The following is a 26961-nucleotide window of genomic DNA, read 5'->3' on the forward strand; positions in this document are numbered from 1 at the left end:
TAGACAACACCACAAGAGCCAGCACACAAGGACTTCTGACAGCAGATCACTGCCGAAGACAGAAGCTTGGTTAAATTAAGGGAGGAACTAAAGCCTATGAGAGAGGGGACTTAACATCAGCATGTAACAGTATTTACACTTACGGAGGAAATAAACCTTTTAGCATTTTATACAGTCCTAGGGCACATCAAAACCAGCTTTTCTTGCTTTTTCTCTTCTCTATGCATGCATTTGTCTTCTACTACATCTCTTTCCTTGGGCCACTTTTCACTTCCATCTTTGGGTTTTGCATTTGCTCCACATCCTGCTGAGAAAGCCTTCAGTGACACGGCCAGTGGTATTTTGATGTACTGCAACCAGGCCGCAGAGCTAACATTGCAAGAACAGGGGAAGGCTTCCCATGTCCCTGTCTGCAGAGCTGGGGTAAATAATAAATATTATTATTATTTATTAGTAGTAGTAGCATTAGTAATACTGCAAAAAGCTGGAACCTTTAATTTAAAAAGAAAAGCTGATGTTACATGTAGTCCAAGAGTGCACACCAGAAGAAGTTCTTTGAGATGACCGGATGCAGTCCAAAGGAAGCTTACCAAGCTTACCAACCAGTTTTTTTTTCCCCCTTCCATATTCACTATATTCTTTAAGATTTTTTTTTGACACAGTATTCTTTGAAAGTTCCAGATTTTCATAGTATTCCTCTATAATCAGATCTCCTCCACAGCTTTTTCCACAGTAGTCACGAGCTTCCAAAGCTTCCATCACCCAAAATTCTGGGACTAAGTGCTTCCTAAATGGTGCAAAACCTCATAACCACTTTCTCTCTTGATGCATTACGTGTTGTACCTTCCCAATTTGAAACAATTGAGAAATACTTAAAAACAACTCCCTCACATACACTATGGAGGTAATACCTCTGGAAAAAAGTACAAATTACAAGTATACATTAGGTCTGCTCTCTGCTAAAAGTATAGGCAAGACAACTGGTATCAGAAAAGCATTTTCAAAGACAACAAAAGCAAGAACTCTCAACTGAAAACACACCTCGCTGTAACACCAGGAAGTCTCTGCTGCCTTTCAGTGTCCCTGCTAAGCAGACCCACTTCACCAGCCACTACATCTACCAACTGGTCGCCATTAGCCAAAGCGTTCTCTCAAAAATCAAAACAGCATTTGCTCTTATCTTTGACAGCAACATGACACAGAGGATATCAGCCTTTATCTCAGCGCAAATCAATGCTAACGTTGGACTGCATATCCAGAAGGCTCGCTTTAATACAGCAATACGCACTGTCTTCCTATGTCATGAATTTATGTGGCCTTTATTTCAAAAACACATTGAAATTCTTCCACAGTATATATGGACATAAAAGATACCCATCAGAGCAAGAAGATTTGGTGACTCGCAATTTTAGGACACTGGACTGAGATAAAACATAGCACTATATGGTGCACCCAGGAGTTGAATGACTTCTTTCGCACAACTGATATGGCTTGAATAAGATATGATTTTATTGGAAGGAACTGTTCTCCCTAAGTAAAGGCATCTAATGTTTTACTAGAAAGGCTCACAGTAAGTTAGGAGTGAATCCAAAACTAGGAACTGATCACAGCACTCAAAACAAAAACTTCTATGTTAGAAATTCCTACCATAACCAGCAGCAGTCAGAAAATTGAGCACCGGCTTGCTGGTACAACAGGCTGAAGCTTTATCACTATGTCTCAACAGGAGTGGGATAAGGATAATTTAAGCACAGGTGAGGACAAGAGAGAATAAGAAAATAAGAAAAGCCTTTTAACTTGCTCAGTAAGCCAAGCTTCCAAAGTTACTGGTTGCTCTGGACTAGAGACCTAACTTCAAGAATCATCAAAGCAAAGAGGAGAAAGTACGTGCAATATTTATACTATATAGATATATATTTATAGAGAGAGTTAAATATATACTATTTATGCTGTATTCTATGTAGCATATATACCTTCCATATTCTTTCATATGTGCAGATTGAGTGTACAAGTTTTTAAAATGAAACTTAGTAGTTTGATGAAACTGCCGCCACTCATCACTAAAACCTTTTTTCATCTTTTCTAAAAAGCAAAACAGTACTGAGCCACTACAGTACAGCTCAGTTTCACTGTTTCTTGTTCTTGCCATATCCTTTGGACATCATTTTATAACTATAGCAGATTTCTTTCTGTTCTTTTCCAACAAAAGGCAGGTGCCACTTAGTGCTTTGGGTTTTTATTTTAGTCAAGTGGGATACATGACATACTGTTTGGAAAACAGCTCAACCCCTTACTTTCCCAAATACACTATTCAAAACCCCAAAAGGATGTTAATATTTTTCAAAAGCATTGGGTTAGCCTATTAGAATATCAAACCTGACATGTTATCTAAGGCAAAGGCTTATTTCAGTTGCTTCAGAGGAAAAACATGAAACCTCAGTACCTCACCAACCGCGCAATAATGAAAATGATGTTGTAATGAATTCCAACCTAACCCTCAATAGTAGGTTCCAATTACTGTGCACAGAGGAAAAGCAGAAATATTGACAAAATATAACAGTTTCACTGATGAACTGGTGAACAGTGCTGCAGAAAACCGTACACAGATAACTCCACAAAGAAAATCAGCTTCCCACTTATCTTTTTAAGCTTTTTTGGTTCCCAGTATACAAAGGAGTGAACTCTCCTTCTGCACAGAAACACGGTTCAGAAAAGGGGATGCTGCTGTGAGATTTAGTAGTGCTGCTGTATGTTTCAGCAGAAGCATTATTAAACGTAGTGGGCTTTGTGGTTTAATATACATCAGGACAAGTAATTTTTCTACAAGCCTTTGGCTCCATCTGCTGACTTTTAATACTAAAAATAATTGATGAGACTGAAGGCGTTCATACTTTCAAAACACAAAGTCCTCTACGTTTTGGTAAGTGCAGTTCTAAAGGTATAACACAGAATAGCTCAAGTGTTTGGTCCAGAAATTTTAGCAGTTAAAAAAGAAACAATGAGGAACCAGCTCTGAAAAGGTACCTGAGCAAGCCCAGGATGCACAAGAGGTAAACGAATGTTTGTTTGGAAGACTGGGATTGGATCTAAGCAACAGGTACATATCTGGATATTTGTGACCGAATCACCCAACAATTAAGTCCAAAAAGAGTAAAGAACTTTACCACAACCATGGTGAAAGCTCACTGGAGACATTTGCTCAACACCTGCCTGGGCTGATTTGGACTTCTCCTGTTTTCATCCCGCCATCTGCTTCACAGAAACTAAAGCTTGCTGTATTTACGAATAAAAATATGATAAATTCCTCTGAAGGTTCAAAAGCCCCAATACTTGCCTGTTCCAGCACTGATGCATTTTTTATTATTGCAGAATTCTGATTGTTATCAGAGTGTTACAAACTCCAGCTAGATAGAATTTCCACACACACACAACGTACATGAGAAATAGATTTAATATGCTCTTAAATACAGCAGGGAGAAGTCAGACCTAATTGTAACTGGATGAGGGGAGACGGGGGGGGGGAGGTAAAAGCCTTCACAAGCATCAAAAAGAGTCACTTCAACACTATGCATACGAAGTTTCAATACTACATAGACTTTTTATCATTAAATAAAAGCTTCCTGATTAAACATTGAGCTCTGATGGCTGCAAATGGTACCATGTGGTACCAAGGATGACCAGCAGCTATAGAAATCTGCTTTTCCTATTTCAGCCCTAACTGTAACAACAAAAACCAACACTCCCAGCCTGTAAGACCTCCTATGCCCTCTGAGGAGTGCTTCCCTCTTCTTATTAGTGATGCAGCCATCTCACACAAAATCCCACTAAACTTGCCAGATGTGGTGAAAGGTTTTATTATATTATTCATGCCTTCTGAGCTCAGCAACCAAAATCTTAATATTTCAGTTGCAGGCAGATTAAACAATAGATAAAACCCAATATTGTTGCTAAAAGGAGAGGTGGGAGGGGAGTTAACACAAAATGAAGCTAACTCTATTAAAGCAGAATGTAAACCAAAACCTAAAGCTGACTCTATCACAAAGGGGTGAAGGAAACTCATGTTTATTGCTTTTTCTATATACAGGGATGTATGTGTATACTTTTATATAAATATTTATATAAAATAATATAAAATATATATTTATATACACATATATGAATATATATACACATAAATATACATACATTAAATCTTTTCTGAAAATATTAGAAGAAAACACTTCTCACATAGCATACACACCACAGGTACTGCAGTTTCCAACAAGATTTTTTAATGCTATTAAATTCTTACAGTTTTCCCCACCAGAGCTAGGACTAAAGCTACAGAATCCATTACAAATACCCGTGTTTAAAAACAGGTGAATTAAAAATCTGAATAAATGCTCCCAAGAAACGTCCACAGCATATGAAACATTAGGAAGACACAGGAGTCATTTTTACATGGTCATTTTCAATTATAGACATAGGCCCAACAAGTTCCAGAATGTACCTGTGCTAAGGTTCACTTTGAGAGAATTATCACATCATACACCCAGAGATTTAGACATACCAATGAAAACTCAAAAAGATTGTCACATTTAAACTTAAAAACTAACATTGTTTAAATTTGATTTTCCACATGCCGGGAAATAGAAAGAAAAGCAGCACGCATATTGTAAAGCACTGTGCATAATTATAACAAATCACATCACATCACTGTATTCTGCTGAAGCCTAGCCACGTCCTGACCCAAGTAAAAAGCACCAGCTGGTGACACTGCAGCTAGATGAAACCGAAGAAAGAAAAGGCCGGTTTAAAACTTCAGTGCTGAACTAATCACCTTGCCCAGCAGGGAGAACAACTGAATGCAGAACAGAACGCAGTTCTGATTTGTGGAGTTAACTCAGCACGTCAGATAACTCCGACATCACAGACTTTAACTCAGTCCACCACAGATTGCAAATATCTAATGCCTGTTTTTACAACTGTTTATAATGTATACGTCAGCTGAATTTTCTGCTGTGAATTACACCATAACCAGAAAGCTATGCTTAAATGTTAACGTCTTACTTTTTTTTCCCCTTCTTTTCAATCCGACATAGATGCTTTGCCCATCTCTTCTTGTATCTGAACCTTTAAAACATGAGCAATATTAAAGTGCACGCAACCCAATAGAAGAAAATTGGAATTTCCCTTATGAAAAAAATTGATCACACTTTTGCTTTTTTCTTAATCAAATTAAAACAGAAAGCTTGTATACAGCAGGGGGAACAACCCCAAAACCCAAACTAAAACAGTTCTATCCTATGGATAGAACCCTTGCCTTCACATTCTCATTTCTGTCTTTCAAATAGCGTTGTTACAAAGCTCTTTAGCTTCCTCCCAATATCATCCATCCTTTAAAGAAAGAAAAAAACACAACCACAACACAGGAAGCCACACTGATGGAAATATCATTAATTTTTCTGGGAATCCACAAAATGAAAAACATTCAGCTTTGACATGTTTTAAAGATAATATATAAGCTGAGACAACTGAAGACAACTGTCTTCCTTAAATATTTTCTTACTAATCCCATTAGCTCTAAATGCTTTCTACTATTCCAAAAGCAAATCTGAAGCTTGCAGCAAAGATATTTTTTTCAGAGCGATCTCAGAGAAGACCACTATTTATCTGCACACAGTAAAGCACATTTGGACGTAGAAGCCTAATAACACAAGCAACAAGTTTGGGTGGGGAGTTTAAGTGAAGGAAAAAGCAGAGATATAAAAAGCATAGAAGCGGTAAGAAGAACTTAAAAGCAATCGGAGCTTCTCTAATTCCTAACACTTGCTGTAAGGAGGAAGAACGGACATCTTGATTCCTACCGTCTTGGACATTTCCATCATTTTCCTTCTATTTAGGGAACCACATGCCTGAGAAATATTAATACATCAGAACAAATTACATTAAACTCCAATCTTATGTAGCATCTCAAGGTCACATTAAGCCTCTTGGGAGGGCTCCAAGCAAGGTAGGACCCCACCACATCAGAGAACTTCCATCACCCATAGGAGATTAAAGACAACACAAGTTACCTGAGGCAAATACAAATAATAGGCTCCTCTAGAGTCCCAGCAATCAAGGAGCATTTCATAACACTGGAATGAAACATAATTGGATACATTCAGTAGAAACAACTGTTTCTCCTCAAACAAGGGCATTGAGTCAACAATAGGAAATCTGAAATAGCAACACCAGTACCTCGTGCAAAGCACTGTTCTTTGTTCAATCACTACACACCTTCAGTTCTCTTCTAAAACACAGGGCAAAACAGTTCAGGTTGGGATTTTGTGTTTTAGTATTGTACAAAGACTTGTGTGCTACTTTGCATTTATACTAAATTAGAAGTGTCACGTCGTGCTGATTGAAGAGCAAACTGCATTTATCGTAGCCTTATTGGGCATTTATTTCAATCTTGTATAAAAATTCATATTTTCAGTATTCCTTTTAAAATCCTCTTTTCTGTGGTTCCACTTTTGAGTGTGGTATACCTGCATATTCCTCATTCACTACAGACTTCAAATTATTGTCAAGTCATCTTTACAAGTAGGATCAATGTCTTCTAGACAAAGCAAACAGCACATGAATAATACCCACCTCTCAAAACTGAAATGAGTTTTAATAGCATATTTTCTTCCTAAGCTATCATTTAACTTGTTGCAGTCCCACATACGAGGACACGTAAGACAGAAACAGCTCTTCCAGGAATGATGAGAAGTCTATTGAAATTACTTATATAGTGAATATGATATTAAGAAAAAGCAAATAGAACATACTGATTGAAATGGGAAAAAAAAACAACAAAACTGTGTGGTCATATGAATATTGATGAAAGAGCAGAGAAACTTCAAAAGGTGCTGAAGGCTCACGCTGATCTTAAGTGGAAAAAAAAAACAAACACCAAAACTTTGGCATAATTTTCAGTACTTCTGTCCCTTTTTCACTGAAGATATTGATGTCTCCACACGTAACAGGATCCTTATTTCCAATGAATTAATCTGTTCTAATTGCCAATTTCTACTACCTGAACCAAACAAGCAATAACACCATCTCTGGCATTCCTTGGCAGGATCTGTTACTCACCATGCACGTGTATTCAAAAAAAAATAAAACAGGTTATCTACATAGAAAACTGGTCAACCACTGGAGCTAAGGATGAAAGCTTTCACAGAGGCCTTCCAGGTTATGTCCACAGTTGATGTATTTAAAGATGTACCAGTTACTGTGACTCCTTAAAAAATGTTATTTGACCTTCTCGTGATTCCTTAAGTGTGAAACATTTATATTTGGTTATTTACGCTTCAGAAGAGGAAGAGAAACCAACCAAGTTTTACAGCACATGCTTTCAAGCTCATCTTTATAACCCAGATCCTGAGAGTTTGTAGTTTTCATTCCAGCAAGCTGCAAATGAAAATCTGTATCTAAGCTTTTGTATCGTGTTCATCACAGTACTATCTGGGCAGTGCACATAATTATATTATTCTAGCAGATACTGTAAATATTGGCTTTCTCCAGTATTACTTTTCCTTTCAAAGTGCATGCACTATTACAATACAGTATTATGAGAATGCCAAAGAGATGTCTTACATTTATTTTCAACAATACATGTTATTGTCACAGGCACAGGACAACAGAATCTGATGAGCTGAACAAATGTTTAAAGAGCAAAGTCAATTCTCATGCAATTTTCACAGGAATAACAGAATATGATTTACTCTTCTGAAGGAGCAGGAAATCTGCAATCTCGGGAAGACAGTACAAGGCAAGAAATCCATAGGACTTCCTACAGTGTAATAACATTTCATGTTACGTTTTTGGCTGGGATAGAGTTAGTTTTTTTTCATAGAGACTCATATGATGTTATATTGTGGATTTCTGATGAAAATAGTGGTGATAACAGTGAAGGCTCAGTTGCTGCAGAGCAGTGCTTACACAGAGCCAAGGGCTTCCCAGCTTCTGAGATTGAAACAACAGCAAGGAGCTGGGAGGGGACACAGCCAGGACAGCTGTCCCAAACTGGCAATAGGGATGTTTCATACCAGGTGGCGTCATGCTTACTAATAAGAACTGGGGGAAAGTAGGACGACAGGGGGACATTTGGAGTGATTGCATCTGATTTCTCAAGAAACCACTATGCATGATGAGCCCTGCTTACCCGGCGTGGCTGAACACCTGCCTGCCAATGGAAGGAGTGAATTAATCCCTTGATTTGCTTGGACACACAGCTTTATTTCAACCTACGAGTCCTCACATTTATACCTTTCTGATTCTCTCCCCTACCCCACCTGGAGAGAGCAAGCAAGGCAGGGTGGTGCTGAGCTGCGAGCTGGATTCCATCACACTTCATCAAGAAAACACTCTGATGACAGACACGTTCGATTCCTGGGTACTAACTCCCCAGCCCATATTGTTATACCTTTGGGTCAAATCTAGCACAAGTTTACCTTCAAGGGCACTGGTTAAGTAAGATTTTCAATACTCAAATCCACTTTTTTTTTTTTGTCACTGTTCAGATCTGATCAGAACTTTATAATACACAGAGCATGATTACTTAACACAGCATTGCTGCGTAGCTCTACTTCTTAACAACCTGATCAAATGAGGAATTGCACCGAATATGGATGACCAAGGAAGAACAAAAAGCGACATTCCTTCCTTCACTTCTGGTTACTGAAATTTTGCCAAAGCCTCCAGCACTGGAAATTAAAAATTTAAAACATGACAGTTACTCCATGCTTTTAGTAAGTCTACTCCAACTAAAGTTACATTTGCAGCAGGAACTCCAGGTGAAAGCTATGTTTCCCATGCAGGAGGTTACCTTTCCCACCACTACACAAGCATTCCAATAAGACTCCTGCTCGAACAAAGTATGTACATGCATGCGTGGGTCTGTTTTCAATTGAATTGCACAGAGCACAATTCTACCCGATAAATTAAGAGAAATAAAGTTAATGACCCAGCAGAAGCAATGCTTAAGCAAAGACATATGTAAATAGAACAACCATTCCTTGCTTTAAAAAGTTACTAAAAACTTTAAACAAAAAGGCATTTGGACATTAGTTTGTGGTTACTAGCATCGTGACCATTAACTTATTTTCAAACTAATCTTGAACTCCAGGGTACACAAACACCAGAACACAACACCTGATCACTGGACTAGCAACTGTTACACAGGAGACATCCTACAAAGTCCCACGATAAAAGCAGGTTTTTATTAGTTGCATCCCAGACTGAAGGCATCTTAAGGCCCTCCTCCTCCTGTGCACAACCTACAGGACACTGCTTAGAGCACACGCTTTGGACAGCTGCAGGGCTTCTTTTTAACAGAAAATAAAAGACTTTAGTCTTAGGATCAACAGCTGGCATATCCTTTAAAGCAAGTACTGGAACCTACTCGTACATCATCAGAAACTGCTCTTTATAAAGAAAATAACAGTGTTCACTATTTATTCATATTTTATCAGACTCCAACTAAGGACAGGTGAGAAACTTTGGGACAGCGTTTTTGAACTCATTTCCATCAACCTTGGTTGGTGCTGGTTTCAAACAGAGCAGTGAGAAAAACAATGGGGAAAAAAAAAAGGTTTCTTCAAGCAATGGCAGAAGTAGAAAAGATCAGTCATCTTAAAGAACAAACTTAGAGACTGGAAAAGACAACAGTGAAATGCGAATAGGTTGGGGAAAAAAAAAGAAAATGAGTATGTGAAGGAAGTTAAAGCAATAAATCTAAATGTCAGGTATCATCTTAAAAGCTGAGACATTCAGTTTTCTTCTTGACTTTGTTCTATGGTCGCAAACCTGCACATTTGTTCCATATTTAGCTGAGCTGAAACTGATTCACTCACTAACACGGTATGTAAGAACCTATTCCATTTCTGCAATCGTGGCACTTCTGTATTTGGACACCGAGCTTTTGCCACAGATCCAGCAACTCAGTACATGGATAATCCCCAGAAAGATGCAAAATATTGACCAGAGGTGGCACAGCAGCCAGCTGGGCTCATAGCAGTGCACTGCAGTGCCAAGATCAACCTCAGGAAAGCTCTACCTGTATAGTTTTCCTTGCAGTCCGTGGGTTTCCTCTATTTCAGTTCAGTTACTTTCCTGCCCTGTATTCCTATAACAGCATTTTTAAGCCTTTTTCTGAGCTTTTTAAAATTTTCATGGACAAATGGGCTACTAAAATTTGAACAGAAGAAACAAAATTTGGTTTACCCAAGAAAACGAGTCATGGTACCCAAGGACAAATGTAAGGTTCATCTACTCAGACACAGCTAAGACAATCCTATATTTCATTCCCATTTTGAATCTCACTGAAGGGAATACCATTCTACAACAGAAGTCGATCTCTACACTTTCCAACTACTAAGGCAAAATTATCTGTGCAGTAGTAGCATAAGCACCACACTTTAAATCATGTCATCAGTTAGCCACAACCAGTCAACACTGCAGGTATTCTGTAACAAGCAATTAGCATCACAGAAATACTGCAGAACTTATATATCAGAAAAAAACACTGTTTCCATTAAAGCTGCACTTTCTTGTGAATCCCAATCATTTACAGACGTTGCAGGTGGACAGATGCAACACGAGTTCATTCCTTTTCAGCTCCATTGGAGGAAGAAACACAACTTCCTGGATAATTTTTCCTCATACATTAGAAGGCATTCTGCAGCCAAACTGTGTTTATCTAAACCCTCCACCAAGGAAAACTGTGCTGAAAATGAATTTCAGTACTTGAAGAGTTAATTGGCCAACAATGACCAGGCCACTTTTCTGCCTACAGAGATCACATTAGACACACAAGCTCCAGAAATACAGTGCGTGGTTTGGATTAGCGCTGCTCAGGTTGGCTGCTCTCCCTCTGGCTGCCTTCCCTTCTTCTCTGACAAACTAGACAAATAAACCCCATGATATGCACCCAACTCCTTCTCTGTTATGTCTTATCCCTGGTCCTGAACAGAATATGCCTGACACAAAATCCTGACCTTATTCTCTCATTTTACTATACATGTACTATACTCAATAAAAATCACAGGAGATATGAGCTACTGTACTTCACTATTGAGTAGTTAAAAAATAGAAAGATACAAGTCCCTTTTTAAGCCTTTTCAAAGCCTGAGGTTCATTATGAATGTTTCTTTCACAATTAAAATGCATTCCTTTCTTTTAGGGTGTTGTCTCGTTCCTTTTGTTTGCTGGGGTTTTTTTGTTTGTTTTTTTTTTTTAAGTTTAAATAATGATAAACAGCAAAACATTATAAAACCATACATTGAAAATGAGGGAACTGATCTTTAAAAGAGCTCAGCATCTGCTCTTTCTATTCTCTCAAGAGATCAAGCCAAGAAGATTTGAGAAGTTTTTATTGCCAGATCTAAATTTTATTCCACAGGCACCGGATCAGGTCTTTAATCCTTTACTTAACCACAAAGAACTGTGCTGAGGAGTTTAATTCTTCCAAAACAACTGATAATATCCTTAAACGTCAAAAGAATACTTTCCAATATAAGCCAAATCCCGCATGTTTTGCTTTCAAGTAAATGCCACAGCAGATGCAAAACCAGTAGGATTCACTCTGATCTTTTCTAGGAAAGGGGAAAATCTCCAACAAACACAATCCATGCTTTAGAAGTGCCAGACAATTAAAGAAACAGTTTCGATACTTGTACTGAATTAAATTGCATGTGTAACATTATGTGTATGTTTAATTTATTGATTTAGGATTTGAGATTCTTATATTTTATTACCCACATATTTTAATATGTATTACAAACTGCCTTCTCACCAGGAGGCAATTTTACTAGTTACATTTCATTCTTTCCCCCCAGATACTTGCAGATTTTTCTGAACTTCCCTTCCCCACAGCATTTCAATGAGAAGGAAAGTTGGCTGAGAAGTTTAACAGAACAAAAGCAAGTTATAGCCAAGTTTCAAGGGAAAAAGCAGAGTGGAAATTGAGACATTTCACACCATCAGAAAAACTGTTCCAGAATAGATTCCCAAGAACAGTGAAATAAAACAATTAGTTTGAAGTAGATCTCACTAACTTTGCATTATTTGACACAACTGCTACATAGTGAACTGCATTCAGTGACAAGGTATTTTTCTATCACAAGCCTCTACGAAGGGGAATGGAAGAGATTTTACAAACAAGCCACGTCCAAGCCGAGGCTTCTTACCTAGCATCTTAAAGGCCAGTTCTGGCCTCACTGTGTAAGTAAGGAAAATCGCAGAAGCCTCAGAAGAAGCAGGTACAGAAACAGAAGTCACATATATTTAATAGAAAATACAACAACGTCTCATACTTGCAGTACGAAACGAAAGACAATCAAGATATCATGAACTTTGGATGAGGTATGCTTTGAGGGCTGCAGAATAGAAGATGAAAGTAGTAAACAAATACCTAAAAATGTCACCATGAAATTCTACATACGCGCATCTTTGTGATACTATTCAGTGGATTTTGCACCAACCTCAATTTCTGAGATTTAAATACTGAAATGTGTTCTCTGACAAGATTTCAATAGCACAACTCTGATCTTGAAAAAAAAAAAAAAAAAAAAAAATCCTTAAATACACTGGCATTAGAAGCCCTCTGTGCATTGAGCTTTAATAAACAGATGAAGTAAGAACTAGTTTCAGTTAGGCTGAACTAATCACGAGGAAAAAGCTGAATTATCTGTTACAGTTTGAGTAACTATGGTGGTTTCGCTACTTGAGTTATTTTATCAGACACGGGAGAACTTCTTTGTTGGTTGGGCCATAAAGCTACAGAACGTCTGCTAGAAAACGGACCAATGTTATTTAGCCAACAAAGAAGCTCGAAAAGATCTTTTCATATCATAGAAGCATATGAAGCCATGAAGCTATTCCAAGTATCACACTTGGAAAATGATACTTCTTACAAGTCCATAAAGTCAGTACAGTCTGACAGCAAACAGGCCCTTGTCAAGACAAGATCTACTACTGGCTTAAACTGATACTCATTTACCACAAGATTTGACTAGAAAACAGAAACAAGTGTCTCATTTTGTTCATACTTGATATCTCAGGTGACCTCTTTAAAGTACATCAAAGTACCAAAACACCTGGATGACAGATCTCCAGCTACAGAGGAGCACTTCATAAACATTCTTGCCACTTTTGAGAGGTAGTATAGCAATGGTGCAAAGGCGAGGGACTGTGAGGGTTGGACTCAGCATGAACATTGCTCTTCCTGTTAATGGTAACAGCTCAGTCACACCTAACAGATCAGAAACCTGACATCAAAGACACACATCTGAGATGCACCTCCGAAGGACAGTCCATTACTGGTGGCCCACAATTTTATGACACAAGAAATAACCTTGTATTCTATTAAGCCAGACACATTATTCAGCTGCAGTGCACAGCAAAAATCCCCAAACGATCCCCTACAGATAGGCACCAATCATTTACCAGTAAACTCAGCTCCTTAGTTGTCAAATCACTCACAAAATTCTGACAAAAGGCATTACAAAATGGCAGCACACTTTATTTTCATCTGTGTTCCAGTGAAGCTGCTAACATTCACATGACATGCAGCCTGGATCAACTTGCAATAACATTAATCACAATTACATTAAACAGAACAGATGGAAACTTGAATATAAAGTTGAAAGCAAGTTTCTGCTACTTAGAATTCCCAGGAATAACAACAAAAAAAAGTGGTCTTTGTACCTGGCTCCCACATACACACTTTGTGACTGCTACATACCTGTGGCAGCCAATCACACCCAAGACAACACTGAATTAACACTTTCAGGATACTACCAACTGATCAAGATGCAATTCTCTTGCTTTTAAGCAAGCATCCCTACAAACCAACTTCAGCCTACCTCCCTGACTTACACTCATTTACTGTGAACGTGCACCCCCAACTCCTCACTTACTTCAATTTGCCCTCTTCTACAGTTTTTCACAACTTCTTGTTGCAATTCTTAGTACCTAATCTGAAACCTCATCTCTTTAAAGGAATACTAGCATATGATCATCTGTTTTATGCAGTCTTCCACTTTTATCGTACCTATGACTGCACATTCCAAAACTAGAATCACTAACACTGGGCAGAAAGAAAACTACATCCCACTCATTCTACATTACTTTTCACACGCATTTTTATTCCTTTAAGACAATCAGTAACAACCAAAGTCTCAGGTTTTGTCTCTTTTGCATTTGTTTTGTTGGCTTTCTATGTGGTTCCTGTTCTAAAGCTTCTATTGTTCTTTCCAACTGTAAGGAAGACAAAGATTCTTCCCTCCCCCACTGAAAAGAACTCTTCCCTTTTTCAATTAATGAATGCTACAAAATACACAAAACTCACAAACTACATTCACTAAACAGAGTATACATAGCTCAATATTTTCAAATCATGAGGGCCAGATCTATCAGTAAAATAAAATGAATCAGTATTGCAGGAAAAAAAAAAACAACAATTCTTAATATTTAACTCCAGGAAGTTTCATAAAAGAGAAATAAAAATGTCATAACTTGTTACAGTTTATAAACTGGAAGACTGTAGAGATTGAAAGACCGCTGAAGTAATCTTAATGGACATTCAGAATTCTGCCAACACTATGTTTTTGCTGCAGAAATCCTGGGTTCATGCTCTTCAAGGTGGATTTCAAGCACTAGTGAGCAAATACTACTAACTCAATCGGATAGTGAACTGTTTGCTGTGTCAAAGCTTTTTGCCAAACACACATATATAATTTTTCTTTTTTTGCTGTATGGATAATCAACCCCAGATGGCAATTTACATAGGCAACAGCATAAAGGAATCCATGCACTGCTGGTGCTCTCAGCCTCAATCAGAGCAAGCACGGGTGCTTGAGAATGTCACTGTTTATTTTTAATTGCTGTGTCCCTCCTTTGTGCAGGTTCAAGCGGTCAAGGATGTCGAAGTCCATTAGTAGAACTGGAAGATGATGCCACTTCATTTGGTGAGAGGGTTCCTCAAATTTAAAAAGCAGATGGTTTGTAATGTCCCTAAATGCCCAGTGGGCACCAGCTGTCAATCTCAGTTACCATAGGGTCAGGGCAAAAAAAGGTCAGAGAGAGTCATAAACCACAATGTGTTGTGAAATGTGCTTCCTCCATTACATTGTAGGCCTGAGAAAGGTTTGACCTTTCATAGGTATCCTAACCCAACTCTGCATGATGCTAGCAGGGGTAAGTACAACACACAATTCAAACTTACAAAAGTTGCTTCCTTTAACCGTGCCTTGGTTACCTGCACACCATGAACAGTCACATTCACAAACTGCTCATGGCAAAAAGCAAAATCCTGCTCACCACTTCTATCACTCAGATATATGGCACATCTGCTATTTCACACAAGGCAGTGGAAGGATAAGTTCATCTGCAGCAACTGAAAATAACAAACTTTGAGGCAAACTACTAATGCTATAAGAATTAAATGATCTGGCCTTTCTCTGTCAAAGACTCCTTTATCTGCTAACTTAGTCTTTCACCTCTCTAGAAATAAACAACTTACCTGTTGTTACTAAGCCCACTGAAAGACCTCAGATTTCCACAGGCTCTCTTATAAATCCCAACTACAGAAAGTAGCAGCTCTTCCAGAACATGCTGACATCAGTTAAACTCCCCAGCAAACAAAGAGAATGTGCATCAAGCATTTCAATGCCCTCTTCTTGTCATTTCCTTTACTTGCATACATCTCAGAGAACGCACCTATTCAGACTCCTTTGCAAGCCTTCTCATTGATGCACAAATACAAGCAACCTCACTTAAACCTTGTTCCATCCTTCAGTACATCTCGTCTTGGTAATACGTTCAGTTTGCTTTGCTGAAGTTGAGAATCTAACACACTGATTTAAGACAGCCTTCTTTCTTCTTCATTCAACTATAATAGAGCAGGTGACTTCACTGGCTGTGTTAACTAAAAAAAAAATCTCCAAGTCTCTCACTATTAGCTCAGATTATATTTGAGTATCAGAAAAATAATGGAATAATTTCAGATTGGAGAACACTCTCTTCTTTGTTGAGCACCTCTTTCTATTAGGAAAATTGAGGGGAGTGAGAGACTCACCTTCAGGGCAGGAATCTCCACATTGTCACCAAGGCTAACAGAGCCAGAGAGAATAGTCCCTGTCATCACCGTGCCTTGACCCTTGATAGAGAAGCAGTGGTCGACTGCCATAAGGAAGTGTCCCGAGGGGTCTCTCGATGGCAGGTAAGCCTGAGACTTCAGGACCTGAATAAAAGATAAAAGCAGAACCATGCCTGGGTGAAAAGTCATGACAGCCATACAGCAAAAGGAAGGCAAGCGGATGATTGATTGAACAGGCTTGCAGCTTTACTGACTTCAAGCATCTCCCAATAAGCTCAGAATGCACCAATGTCAAATTAATTGTGCGTGCCATAGAGGAGATGCACAATTAGCAGCAGGAACAGTTCGATTTTCTGCCTTAGAAAGATTTGGTGCTGTACATTTAGCTTGGTTAGCAAAACTGTGCTGGCAATGAAGTTGCTGCCAAACTCAATATAGACACTGCAGCAAAGTAAATCAAAAAAACAACCCTGTACCCTTGTCTTCCCCCTTTCCACCTGTCCCAAAGTACAGGTTCATAGCCTATTTTGCTACTTCAGCTTTTTTGATTTAGTGCAAATTAACTTATGTAAAATTATTAGTGCCCCATCCCTGCCTCCCTCCCAGAAAAGTTATTATATTCAGGTAAGTTCTCTAAGTCAACTTCTCTTTCAGATTTATGTTAGCACATCATGAAGGATCAAGACACTAAGAAAAATAGCTAATCTTTTTTTTTTTTTTTTTTTTTTTTTTTTTTTTACAGAAATTCTCCAAGTTCAGGATTTCTGTTTTGCTGACAAATAACTTTCTTAAAATACATCATCATAGATATCAGACTTTAACAATAAAAGTGCAGTCACATACTAACAATGGTTCATAGGAGCTGGTTCATCTCTGTCTCCAATCACTTTTGATCTTTGCCTCTGTTACAATATTCACATATAAACTTGGCACTGCTTTTAGTGTCTGTTTCTAAGGTCAAAATCTGTAGGTTAAGTCAGAGTCCTAATGGCAGAACAATGGAGAGGGAACCTCATCAATAAGACAAAGGGCAATACCTTGAAGCTCAATGGCAGGACTCCCATAGCATTTGCCAGCTCTACTAATACCTCCCAATGTTTATTCACAGAAGAGATGACAAGTCTGGAACAAGCTGAACCTCTCATCTACCTCAAACAGCACTCCTAAGCATCCTGCCCTTCACTGTATAAGCAACATGTCAAACAACTTACCATATAATCCATTTTTCTGAAAGCCTCAAGAATTATTCTCACAAAAATTAGAAATTCATCACTTCTAGAACTAATGATACCTCTGAAGCATTAGCTTACTTTACAACTTTCTCTTGCTTCACGTGCATTTCATATAGTGCTGGTTATACCATTGAACAGTTTTTTCCAGGCTCTATCTCATTTGGTTGCTAGACAAATCCAAGCCATGCGTTTTATCTTTTCCAGAAGCACAAGGCACAGAGTAAACAAGTCACAGCATCACAGAGAAAGATAGTTTCATTCTAAAGGCAGGTAGGGCTGCTCTAGAGAACAGGTTCTACACTTACTAATGCCAGAACCCCCACATATCGTCATGTTCCTACAAATGAAACTTGCCACAGGTAATCACTGGTTGTATACCTCAGATGGTTCACATGGAAACCTCAAATCTTGGTAAGCAGAGTGCTAAGCACTCACAATTGCAATCAAAATCAGCAAGCACGTCCCAGAAGAGTTCCTAGCTGCTTTAAATTTGGCAAGCAGTGTTTGTAAACTCATTGGATTTCACTCCTTTGTCCCTCAGCATCCCAATCTAAATACAGATCAGTCATCTCTGCACTTCCTATAGGTCTTTTGGAAGTAAATTAACTATTTGCCAAGTGTTCAAATCATCACTGATGAGCGCCAAAGAAAAGTCCAGAAGGAAATTAATTATTCTAATTGCAGAGCAGCATTTAAATGGAGTTACAAGGCCACACAGAGAATAATGAGAATTAAAACAAAATGCTGACTGCCTCCTCAGGAGTTCAGTTCTGTCCGTCCTCCACAACGAGGCATGGGTTGTTTAGAATAAAGAATCATACAATTAAACCCTCTATCATAGCACTTGTGTGAAGGAAGGAGACATTCACCTATGTATGATTTCTGAGTGCACGAATTCAAACTTTGTTGCTTTCCTAACTGCTTTCCTGTGGCGTGTAGGAAAAGGCAATGGCAGATAACCAGCTCTAAATTACCAAAAAAGACTGATGGTCATAACCTAGTTGAAGAACAAAAGTTTTGCTTACTCATCCAAGGCTTGCCAAATACTCCAAAAGGAGGGATCCTTCAGGCTCCCTTGAGGCAGCCAGCCCTTAAATGAGGCTTAGGGAGAAGGTGGAACTGGTTCCACCCTTTCCACTTGCACAGGTGAATTGCTTTCATCTGTGCTCTCAGGGCTGGCTGTGTTCCTCCCTCAGGTGCTCAATCATTGGTTCATTTCATGACTTAGCAATTCCCATACGTGGTGTAATTCTAAAATAACACCTAGCAATGATTTGGCAGAACTTTAAAGGAATTTTTATTTGTTACTCTTTGTAATTCCTGACAAATTTAAAACATTTCACCATGTGTGACAGTGGCTTCTTAAGACAGCTATTCAAAGAATTTGAAGTTAGAAAAGTAGATCCACTTTTGGGGCACAGATCTGCAACTCCTCCACTCACTGGAAGGATTCCCTGATGAATTAGGTCCCACCAAACAGACATTAAGGCAGTACTTCTTCAGTCCTAGATACTAATGCAGTGTCGCTTCAAAAGATTTAAAGATGCTGAAGCACATTTTACAGCATTAAGTTCTTCAGCAGGTACCTCAATTAATTCAGAAACACCAAGTGGATTCTCAGACTCTGGAGCCTCCGGTCCACCAGGCTTTGCTGCAACAGCAACAATAGGACACCCAGAGAACCTGAAAGAGAGAAAGACTTTCACATTAGACCACAGATCTCTCATGTCTGTAAGCCACACTGCGAAGGCAAAGCAACTGTCTCAGAATCTAATTAATCTGTTCTTTCCTCTTAGTAAATAATGGACAGTTTTATTTTATTTATTTTAATTACTGGAATTTGTGCTAATGAACTTCACCATTGAAATCTTTAACTCTGTTCAACATTAGACACAGATTCAACTTTTGAGTGACACTGAAAGCAAGACATCATTTCTGAAGCAAGGACGTATTACCCAGTTTCATCATAGTCGTTCTGAATTCAGTCTAGCTTACCTGGAGACTAACTCACTTTTCAACTTTGATTAGAACAGTTACAGTTCTGACTGTACAGTCATAACCTTCTAAACAGGAGCCAAATGCAAGATAGCACAATATCTACCTGAGTGTGCAGACAGTTTGTAAGGTTTGCAGACAGTGGAAAGGTCCAATTCTACTGACATGAAAATTTATAAAAATCTCAAACACGCAAACCTTCTGAAAAGAGCAGCACAGCTGACCCCACTCTAGCTTTTCTCTTGCAATGAATTCTATTCTTCAAGCCCTTAAAATTCAGCAGCTGCTTTGTTATTTTTTGAAGTCTGCTGATTGAATTTGGGACATTTGCTCCCTATAGAACACAATCTATAGTTCAGATGATCTGATAACTTGCTTTGCCTACGTTTTGGAAAGAGAAATCAAATTATAAGTCAGGTTATTACTGCATTTTTTTCAAAATTCAGGATTAACCATAATGTGGTTAATATACATATATAACAAATATTTATTAAATAAACAAATATTTATTAAAGTAATGGAACAATAATCAACAGTAAAAAAAAAAAAAAAAAAAAAAGGCTTGGCTCTGAAAGATGATTCTGATTCAATAGATTCAGACCGAAAGTCGTGAGAGCTGTCAGCCCTGTGATTCCCCTTCACCCGAAATCATAGATTTCATCTCAAAAAGGGAATGAACTGCAGTAAAGAAAAAACACTAAGTTCTGTACGGTGAGCTCCTTTAGTAGCATAAGAGAATCCAGTATATTTTCTCTGAAGCATCTGGAAACAAAGAGCAAAAATAACGTGCACTGAAAATTTCTGTGATTAACCACTGAGACTTTCAGATCATTTTCATGGAAATTCTTTAGGACAACATATTACAATAAATAAAGATATATGCTGAACCAAATGCCTCACTCCGTTTCCCCTACGCCGGAATAAACTGAAGTAATCATATACTGACATTGGAGGTACTTCCAAATATGATTAGGACCTACTAAAATTGTCACTCCACAACTTGTCAGCAGTGTTTAGACCCTGTTGAACAAAGACACAAGGTAGCAAATGCAGAACTTACAATTAAATAGAAACTCCATTCATAGGAACAGTTTGCATTTACTTACAGTATCACAAGATTAGGTCAAATTTTCAAACTACGACAAGTTACTTTCCTCTGCCTATAATAATAATCAGCAAGTAAACTAGTCCTGGAAAACACCCTATTGACAAGTGTCTGTGGACTGAGTCAGCTGTCAGACGGTCTCAGCATGCGCCCTGCTGTTCAAAGTAGTTTAGAAATACAAAAACAGTTACGCGTGTATTTGGAAGTTTAAAGCTGAATGGAAAAGAGTCTAAGCTGAGTGGAAAAGAGTCTGTCAAGAAACAAAATGTGCCCGACATACAATGCGGCAGGCACTCTGCAATCAGCCCAGGGTAGCAAAGCTTTCAAAGCATCATAAAGCACATTTATGTGCTTTACTTTCTTGCAAAAAAGGAACGTTAGTTATGGGAACAATACACAGGAGCATCCGATTAAAGAGCATTTCTAAGATCCAGAGTTCAAATGAATAATTAAAACATTACAACAGACCAGTTCTCTCCATGTGGAAGCACAGCTGTTATCAACTGATGTACATCCTTGTTTTAAAAGAGAGATGGCAGAAAGGACCTCACATTTAACGTGTCCCATATTTCAAAAACTCACTTTCCCTTCAGTTCTGACAGTCTGCTCATTTTCAAGACATGCCTGTGGGACTCATCTGTACTTCATTCCCTCAATTCTCAGAATCAAAATGTGACCTCCAAGCTATAAACCTTGGAGTCATAATGTTCCCTCACGACCATGGACAAAGTAACCTCTGCTTCTATTTGTATAAACCACTAAATTGTGCAACCACTATAAGAGTTTCTGTTTTATTGTCCCACCTCATAACAGCCACGTTTTCAATTGCAAATCTCCCTGCACTTTGTTCATTATTTTCCTCAATTAATTTATGCACAAAGACTGAAACACCAACCCAGCCAGTCACACTGCATTATAGGAAACTTCAGGAACACTGTCAATCAGATTCTTGTCCATACTGATCTGTCCCAGGTAGAAGCTGTCTTTATTTCCCTACTTAGGGCAATTGCATCCTTCACCCTGGGTTAAGGAAAAGCTCTAACTCTTTCTTTTCATTCAAGCAGAAAAAGAATTCTGGAAGATAACAAAATTTACAAGTTCACAAACTAAGAAAAAGTTCTCCTTCATCCAGCCTTTCTGGCTTTGTTTTATGAAATCTGAATTCAACGCAGTTCTTTAAACCAAAATGTTTAATCACACTAAGAAATTTCTGTGTACATACTTCTAAATCCAGGGCTGAGTTTAAATTTCTGGTAATCTTTCCTCTCTTCTCATCTACACCTATGACTCATCCAGCAGGGGCCAGACAGATGAATTCAGAAAAATGCTGAAAGTGAGATGTGGTCAAAGTATTTATGTTACAACTGTTAATGTCACTGTTAACTTACTTTGTATTTTCCAAGGTCTTCTGCATTTTCTTGGTCATCTTCTCAATGGCACTTTGTCTCTTGGCCTCTGGAAGGAGATCTATTTTGTTCAGAACTACCACCATCTTCTGGCAGGCGATCTGCCCGATCACCAAGCACTCCGCTGACTGCGTCTGCATCCCCTTCGTCACGTCGATGACGAGCATCATCAGATCGATAATCTGGGCACCTGGACAAGAACTCACAGTCAGAACTGCGGCAGCACAAAGAGGCTCGGGATCATTTTCTCAAGTAGCTTCCATAACAACTGTCTGGATATGTACGTGTGCCCAGAATTATGAACAAAGTACAAATTAATGCAAGCATCAAATGCCTGGCTGCGTTTGAAAATTGGACTTGAGGAATGTAAGCCCTTATATACCCCTATCAAATTATAAAAATATTCTAGCCTATGATTGTTTACATGTTCCCCCCCCATTAGCAGTGCAAGGACACTATCACTGCATTTAAAAATAAGGGTCTGATTTACTACAAATCAAAGGAAATCCATAAAAGCTTTCAATATGAAGCTGATTTAAACCCTTCAATACATCAGCATTCACTTCCAGTTCATTTCTACATCAGTGAAAAGCATATTTCATATCACAGTCATAAACAGAACAGATTCTTAGATCTGCTTTACCTGAAAAAACTCCTAAATTTCAGGCTACTGTTACCAATTGTGCTCATGGATTGTTTTTTAAATATTGTTTTCATGAGCTCTTTAACCTCTGACTGAAGCAACTCGAATTTCACGAATTTAACTTCATTTTCAAGGAGCTTTTGGTGAGCGTTGGGCCTTCCACTAATAGCATTCAGGAACTGCCTCACTCCAGGGAACTCAAATACTCTGAATAACCAAAACAAAGCTGCAACAACTTCAATGTAACAAAGTTTAAGTACGAAGCAGAAAAAGAAATGTAAAGCCGAACTATCAGGAAGTTACATTAGACAAAAAACACCCAACACATTAAGAAATGTAGTAGAAGAAATCATGTAAGACTGCAGCATTTGGAACATAAGTGCTTTTAATATTTGTCTCAAGCTTTTGATCAGAAGAACATGAAATCGATGCGACGGTTCCTTGTTCTTTTGCCCTCTCCAACCCACTTTATTTTTTTCCCAGTCTTTATAATGGCAGTCACAACAGCTAGCCTTGTTTCTAGTTCCCATGAACTCTTGGGATAGGAAATCATTCTGAGGCTGAAGTGCATGGGTGAACGAGTGGGTGGGAACGACGACAAGAAAAAAGTTATGGTTACAAATGACTATTTTCAACCTACCAAAGCTTTCATCTTGGAATAATGAATGCTAAATGTAAATAATGGATGCCTCAGAGGGCTGGCTGGCTTACGATGACATCTGCAAAGCTCCTGCACAACTTTTCAGCAGCCATTTCAAAAAACTCTCCAAGACAAACTGAAGATAAAGTTTATCTCTTCGAAAGTATTTTTATTTTCATTGTTTCAAGAATGCTATTAATTTAGAACTCGCTTAAATTATAACAGCTCTCACCAGGGCTGCACGAAAAGGCTGGGATGTTCCACGCCAGGCTGAAGCACAGAGCTGGAGAACAGCAAACAAGGGGAACCAACAGCATGAAAATTGTTCAAGTGGAACAAAACACCAAACAATCAGCATGCACGCACTGCTGTGAGTGTATCCAGCAGGGGTTGGGCTTTTTGTATGTAAAACTTAATGCCCATGTTCTGTATTAAACTACTCCGCATGGTAATTCTTCCTGCACAGACGACACCTTTAAAAATGAAAGGGAATTACTAACTAAAATCAAACCATGAAGTTAAATAACATTAATACCATAAAAAGACGGCTCATTCGTTCAGTGAAATAACAATATTGCAGCTTAAGTTTTAGCTAAGCCTTATGACTGGTAGGGCACAGCACTCCGTGCTCCGTAATGAAGTCAAAGCAACCAGATCTGATTCTGGTCCTGCAAAGGGAGGCTCGTGTGATGCATTATGTATGGTGCAATATCTCTTCCTTCCAACAGGAGACAAAATCTGCACTGAAGCTGTTACATGCAGTTTCAGTACAAGGGCCCCTTTATCTTGAAACACTAAATTAACTGCTTTGAACACATTTGTTACAAAGCAAATACTTGTAATTGCTGTATTTATGAATCTATTAGTAACACTTGAAAAGAGCGACAAAACTCATCAGCCCTGTTGCTAGAGGGTCAAGAATGTCTACCTTGGGGCATTTCACAGCAAAGAAAAGAAGAACACAGGAAAAATAACTGTACAGCCCATGGAAGAACTCCAAAACCACCAGAAAATGCATCAAAACACTCTGCGTGAAAGCATAAAACAGCCAAGGAAACAGCAACATACTCAAACTAGCAAAATATGGCTTAGCACAGCTATTGTGAGTTTTGTTTTAGTCTATAACCCATTTCCTTAGTTGCCCTTCATCCATGCATAATAGTTCATTAAACACTTAAAAGTGAAGTAACCCAGGGAGATCAAAACAAAGTATATGGGGATTCGTGGGGCAAAGTCCCTAATGGTGAACGTTAACCAATCACTGAAAGGAAGGTGACTAAACCACAGCCTCAGCACGCATATAACCTCTCCAGAGCATCAAACATCTCATTCAGAACAGCTTTTCCTTTAGTATGTAAATAATCTTAGGAGATGCCTACAATGTGTTTTATTTAAATTGCAAATATGAAGTTCTCTTTCAGACTATTAAATCAACTTACCACCATGTTGGATTTTGGTCAACAAAAGGAATAGTGCTCCTGAAGAATATTTCTACAGCAGTATTTCTACAGCAGAAGATTGAACTAAGAAAAGCTACAGTAAGAATGGATTATATAAATGTGTTGTGTATACAATCTGACTTGGAACGGTCTTTTAACTGAAGCTTAAAAATATTACAGCCATACCAAGTAGAGGCTCCACAACCAAGAAGAACAAAACAAGGTGATGATATCACACCATAACCTGCACTATCTGACCACAGAAGGCCTGCCATGGCCCTCTGTGTCAAACGGAACAAAAGGAAGTGAAGCACATTTTCTCTCAAAGCAGGACAGAGTATCATCCTATACTGTCACGATGAGGAACAGTCATTGCTTTCATACTGAGCCCTCAAAGCAGGCAAGCAGGACTGGAAATCAACCTGAATGAAGGAGAGACACATGCAAAGGATGAGTCTGCATACAAGGAATCACAGCAGTAAGAAAAACTTCATTGCACTGAAGTAGGTGACATAGAATCTACAATTCAGCTGAATTAAGGTTTTCAAATGACCTCTCTATAGGGAAAAAAAAACCAGACACGTGTTTCATCTGTGAAAGTGGTGTTGAAGAGCATTAAGGAAGACAGTTCTCATGAAGTATGATTTCTCACTCAGTTTGAAAACCATCCACCATCAGGGTATCCTTCTTGTGATGACAGCACTCGGCTACAGTCCTGCAAGAAGGAAGTGAAACAAACTAGTTGTCACCAGAAAACACAAGGGAGAAGGAAAGATGGGAATTATACTGCACAATAAGAAGCTAAACCACAGTGGAAAAACAAAGTAAAGAAGTAGATGGTCTGCTGAGTGAAGGAAAACAAACACAAAGATAACACAAACAGAGGGAGTTTGGGTGACAGCCAGATACGGGGACAAGCAATAAGGCTGGCAGCACTGCATCAGAGAATAGCCTGCAAGAGCTGTACCAGCTGGACTCGGGGGCACCAGCACTCATCTGTACCACAACACTGACAAGAATCACACAACTAAGAGGTTAACAAAATATTTTCAGAGAAGAGAAAGAAAATGACTACCCTAGCTTTGAATACTTAAGTCCAATCCACTCTGGCTTCTGAATTTGGGGGAATATCTGACAACGATCATCATCAAGGAAGTAACTCCTTACTGCCACTGCTTGCACATCAAATAGGATCCGTGCTGCCAGCAGGACCACAGGCAAGCCCCCACATCAGGCTGCGTTCCTGTCTGGCACAGTGGGCTCCTGAGTAGGCTTTCACAATGTGAATGCCTTATTGTTTCAGAAAGCCAAAACCAAAAAGTATTAAAACCAGATCTGTCATACCATATTCACCAGGGAAACATCACAGGAGTACCCAATCCATAGACTGTACTTTTTATAAACTGCAAAACACTGTAATTGCTGTGTTTATTTTGGCACAGAATATCACATCTGACATGGCAAATCCCTTTCAGCCTCTGTCATAGAAGCCGTAGCAACTCTGCAAGTTCAGGAACTCAAAAACCTTCCTGTTAGTGCAACCTGCTGCACACACCTGTATGTTACCTGTATACCTGAGCTCCAGTATTGAGCTGCATGGAGATGGAGCCCTACAGCACATTCCCAACAAATTAACAAAGGCATTTTTAAGCCTAAGTGATGGGGGGGGAGGGGAATAAATAAATACAACACTGTCAATTACCTCCTCTATATGTGCACACTACACCCACATTTGTTATAAACTGCAAGCACTAAACTAACTGGCAATTTCAGTATCGCTGAAAAAGAAAAAACTTGAAGACATCTAGGACAGTTTGAATGGTTTTTCTCAACAAATGCAGATTAAGAATATTAGAGTATTTAAAACCACTACTACTTCAGCAAGCAGAAGCTCAGTACTACATTAGATTCCCCATCATCTATCCCTACAAAGCCAAATGGACTGCAGTCAGACCCAGGCAGTGCAGAGCAGGACAGAAGGAGTCCCAGTGTGAGCCAGCACAGGGTCCCATGTGCACATGGGCACCAAACCTGAGCACAGCTGACTCGGGACTTTAAGCTACTGCATCCTTCTCCATTTGTCGTCATCTCTGTAGCTGACTTTGCAGCAGCAGTCCAACTCCTGTTTGCAGACACCAAAAGGAAGCAGAAAGCGGAATTTGAAATGTAAAAATAAAATAATTGTGGGCCACGGGCTATAATTTGATTTCATGCTTTACAAGGAAATGAAAGAGGACTTCCTTTTTTTTTTTCCCCCTAATATGTTTTTACAATGTTAGGATTTCCTCTAGTGCTGAAGAGAAAATCGGATTGTAGAAAATGTGCTGTTCTCAAGTATCATTGCTACTCAGGGGCAAAGCTCTGTTCTAATGTGCACTTCCCATTCTGGG

General features: G+C 38.8%; 1 protein-coding gene across 1 annotated transcript in view; it reads right to left on the reverse strand.

Moving 5' to 3' along the window:
• Positions 1 to 26961, reverse strand: part of EEFSEC (eukaryotic elongation factor, selenocysteine-tRNA specific) — a gene marked incomplete at both ends in the record, with an annotated part of 113256 nt that overhangs the window by 61379 nt on the left and 24916 nt on the right. The window contains 3 exons of the mRNA XM_079540455.1: positions 16091 to 16255; positions 18930 to 19026; positions 21832 to 22039. Of these exons, the coding sequence (XP_079396581.1) occupies positions 16091 to 16255; positions 18930 to 19026; positions 21832 to 22039 (470 nt within the window). The remainder of the gene's footprint in view (positions 1 to 16090; positions 16256 to 18929; positions 19027 to 21831; positions 22040 to 26961) is intronic.

Source organism: Tetrao urogallus, assembly GCF_951394365.1.
Source record: "Tetrao urogallus genome assembly, chromosome: 10".
NCBI classification, from domain to species: Eukaryota; Metazoa; Chordata; class Aves; order Galliformes; family Phasianidae; genus Tetrao; species Tetrao urogallus.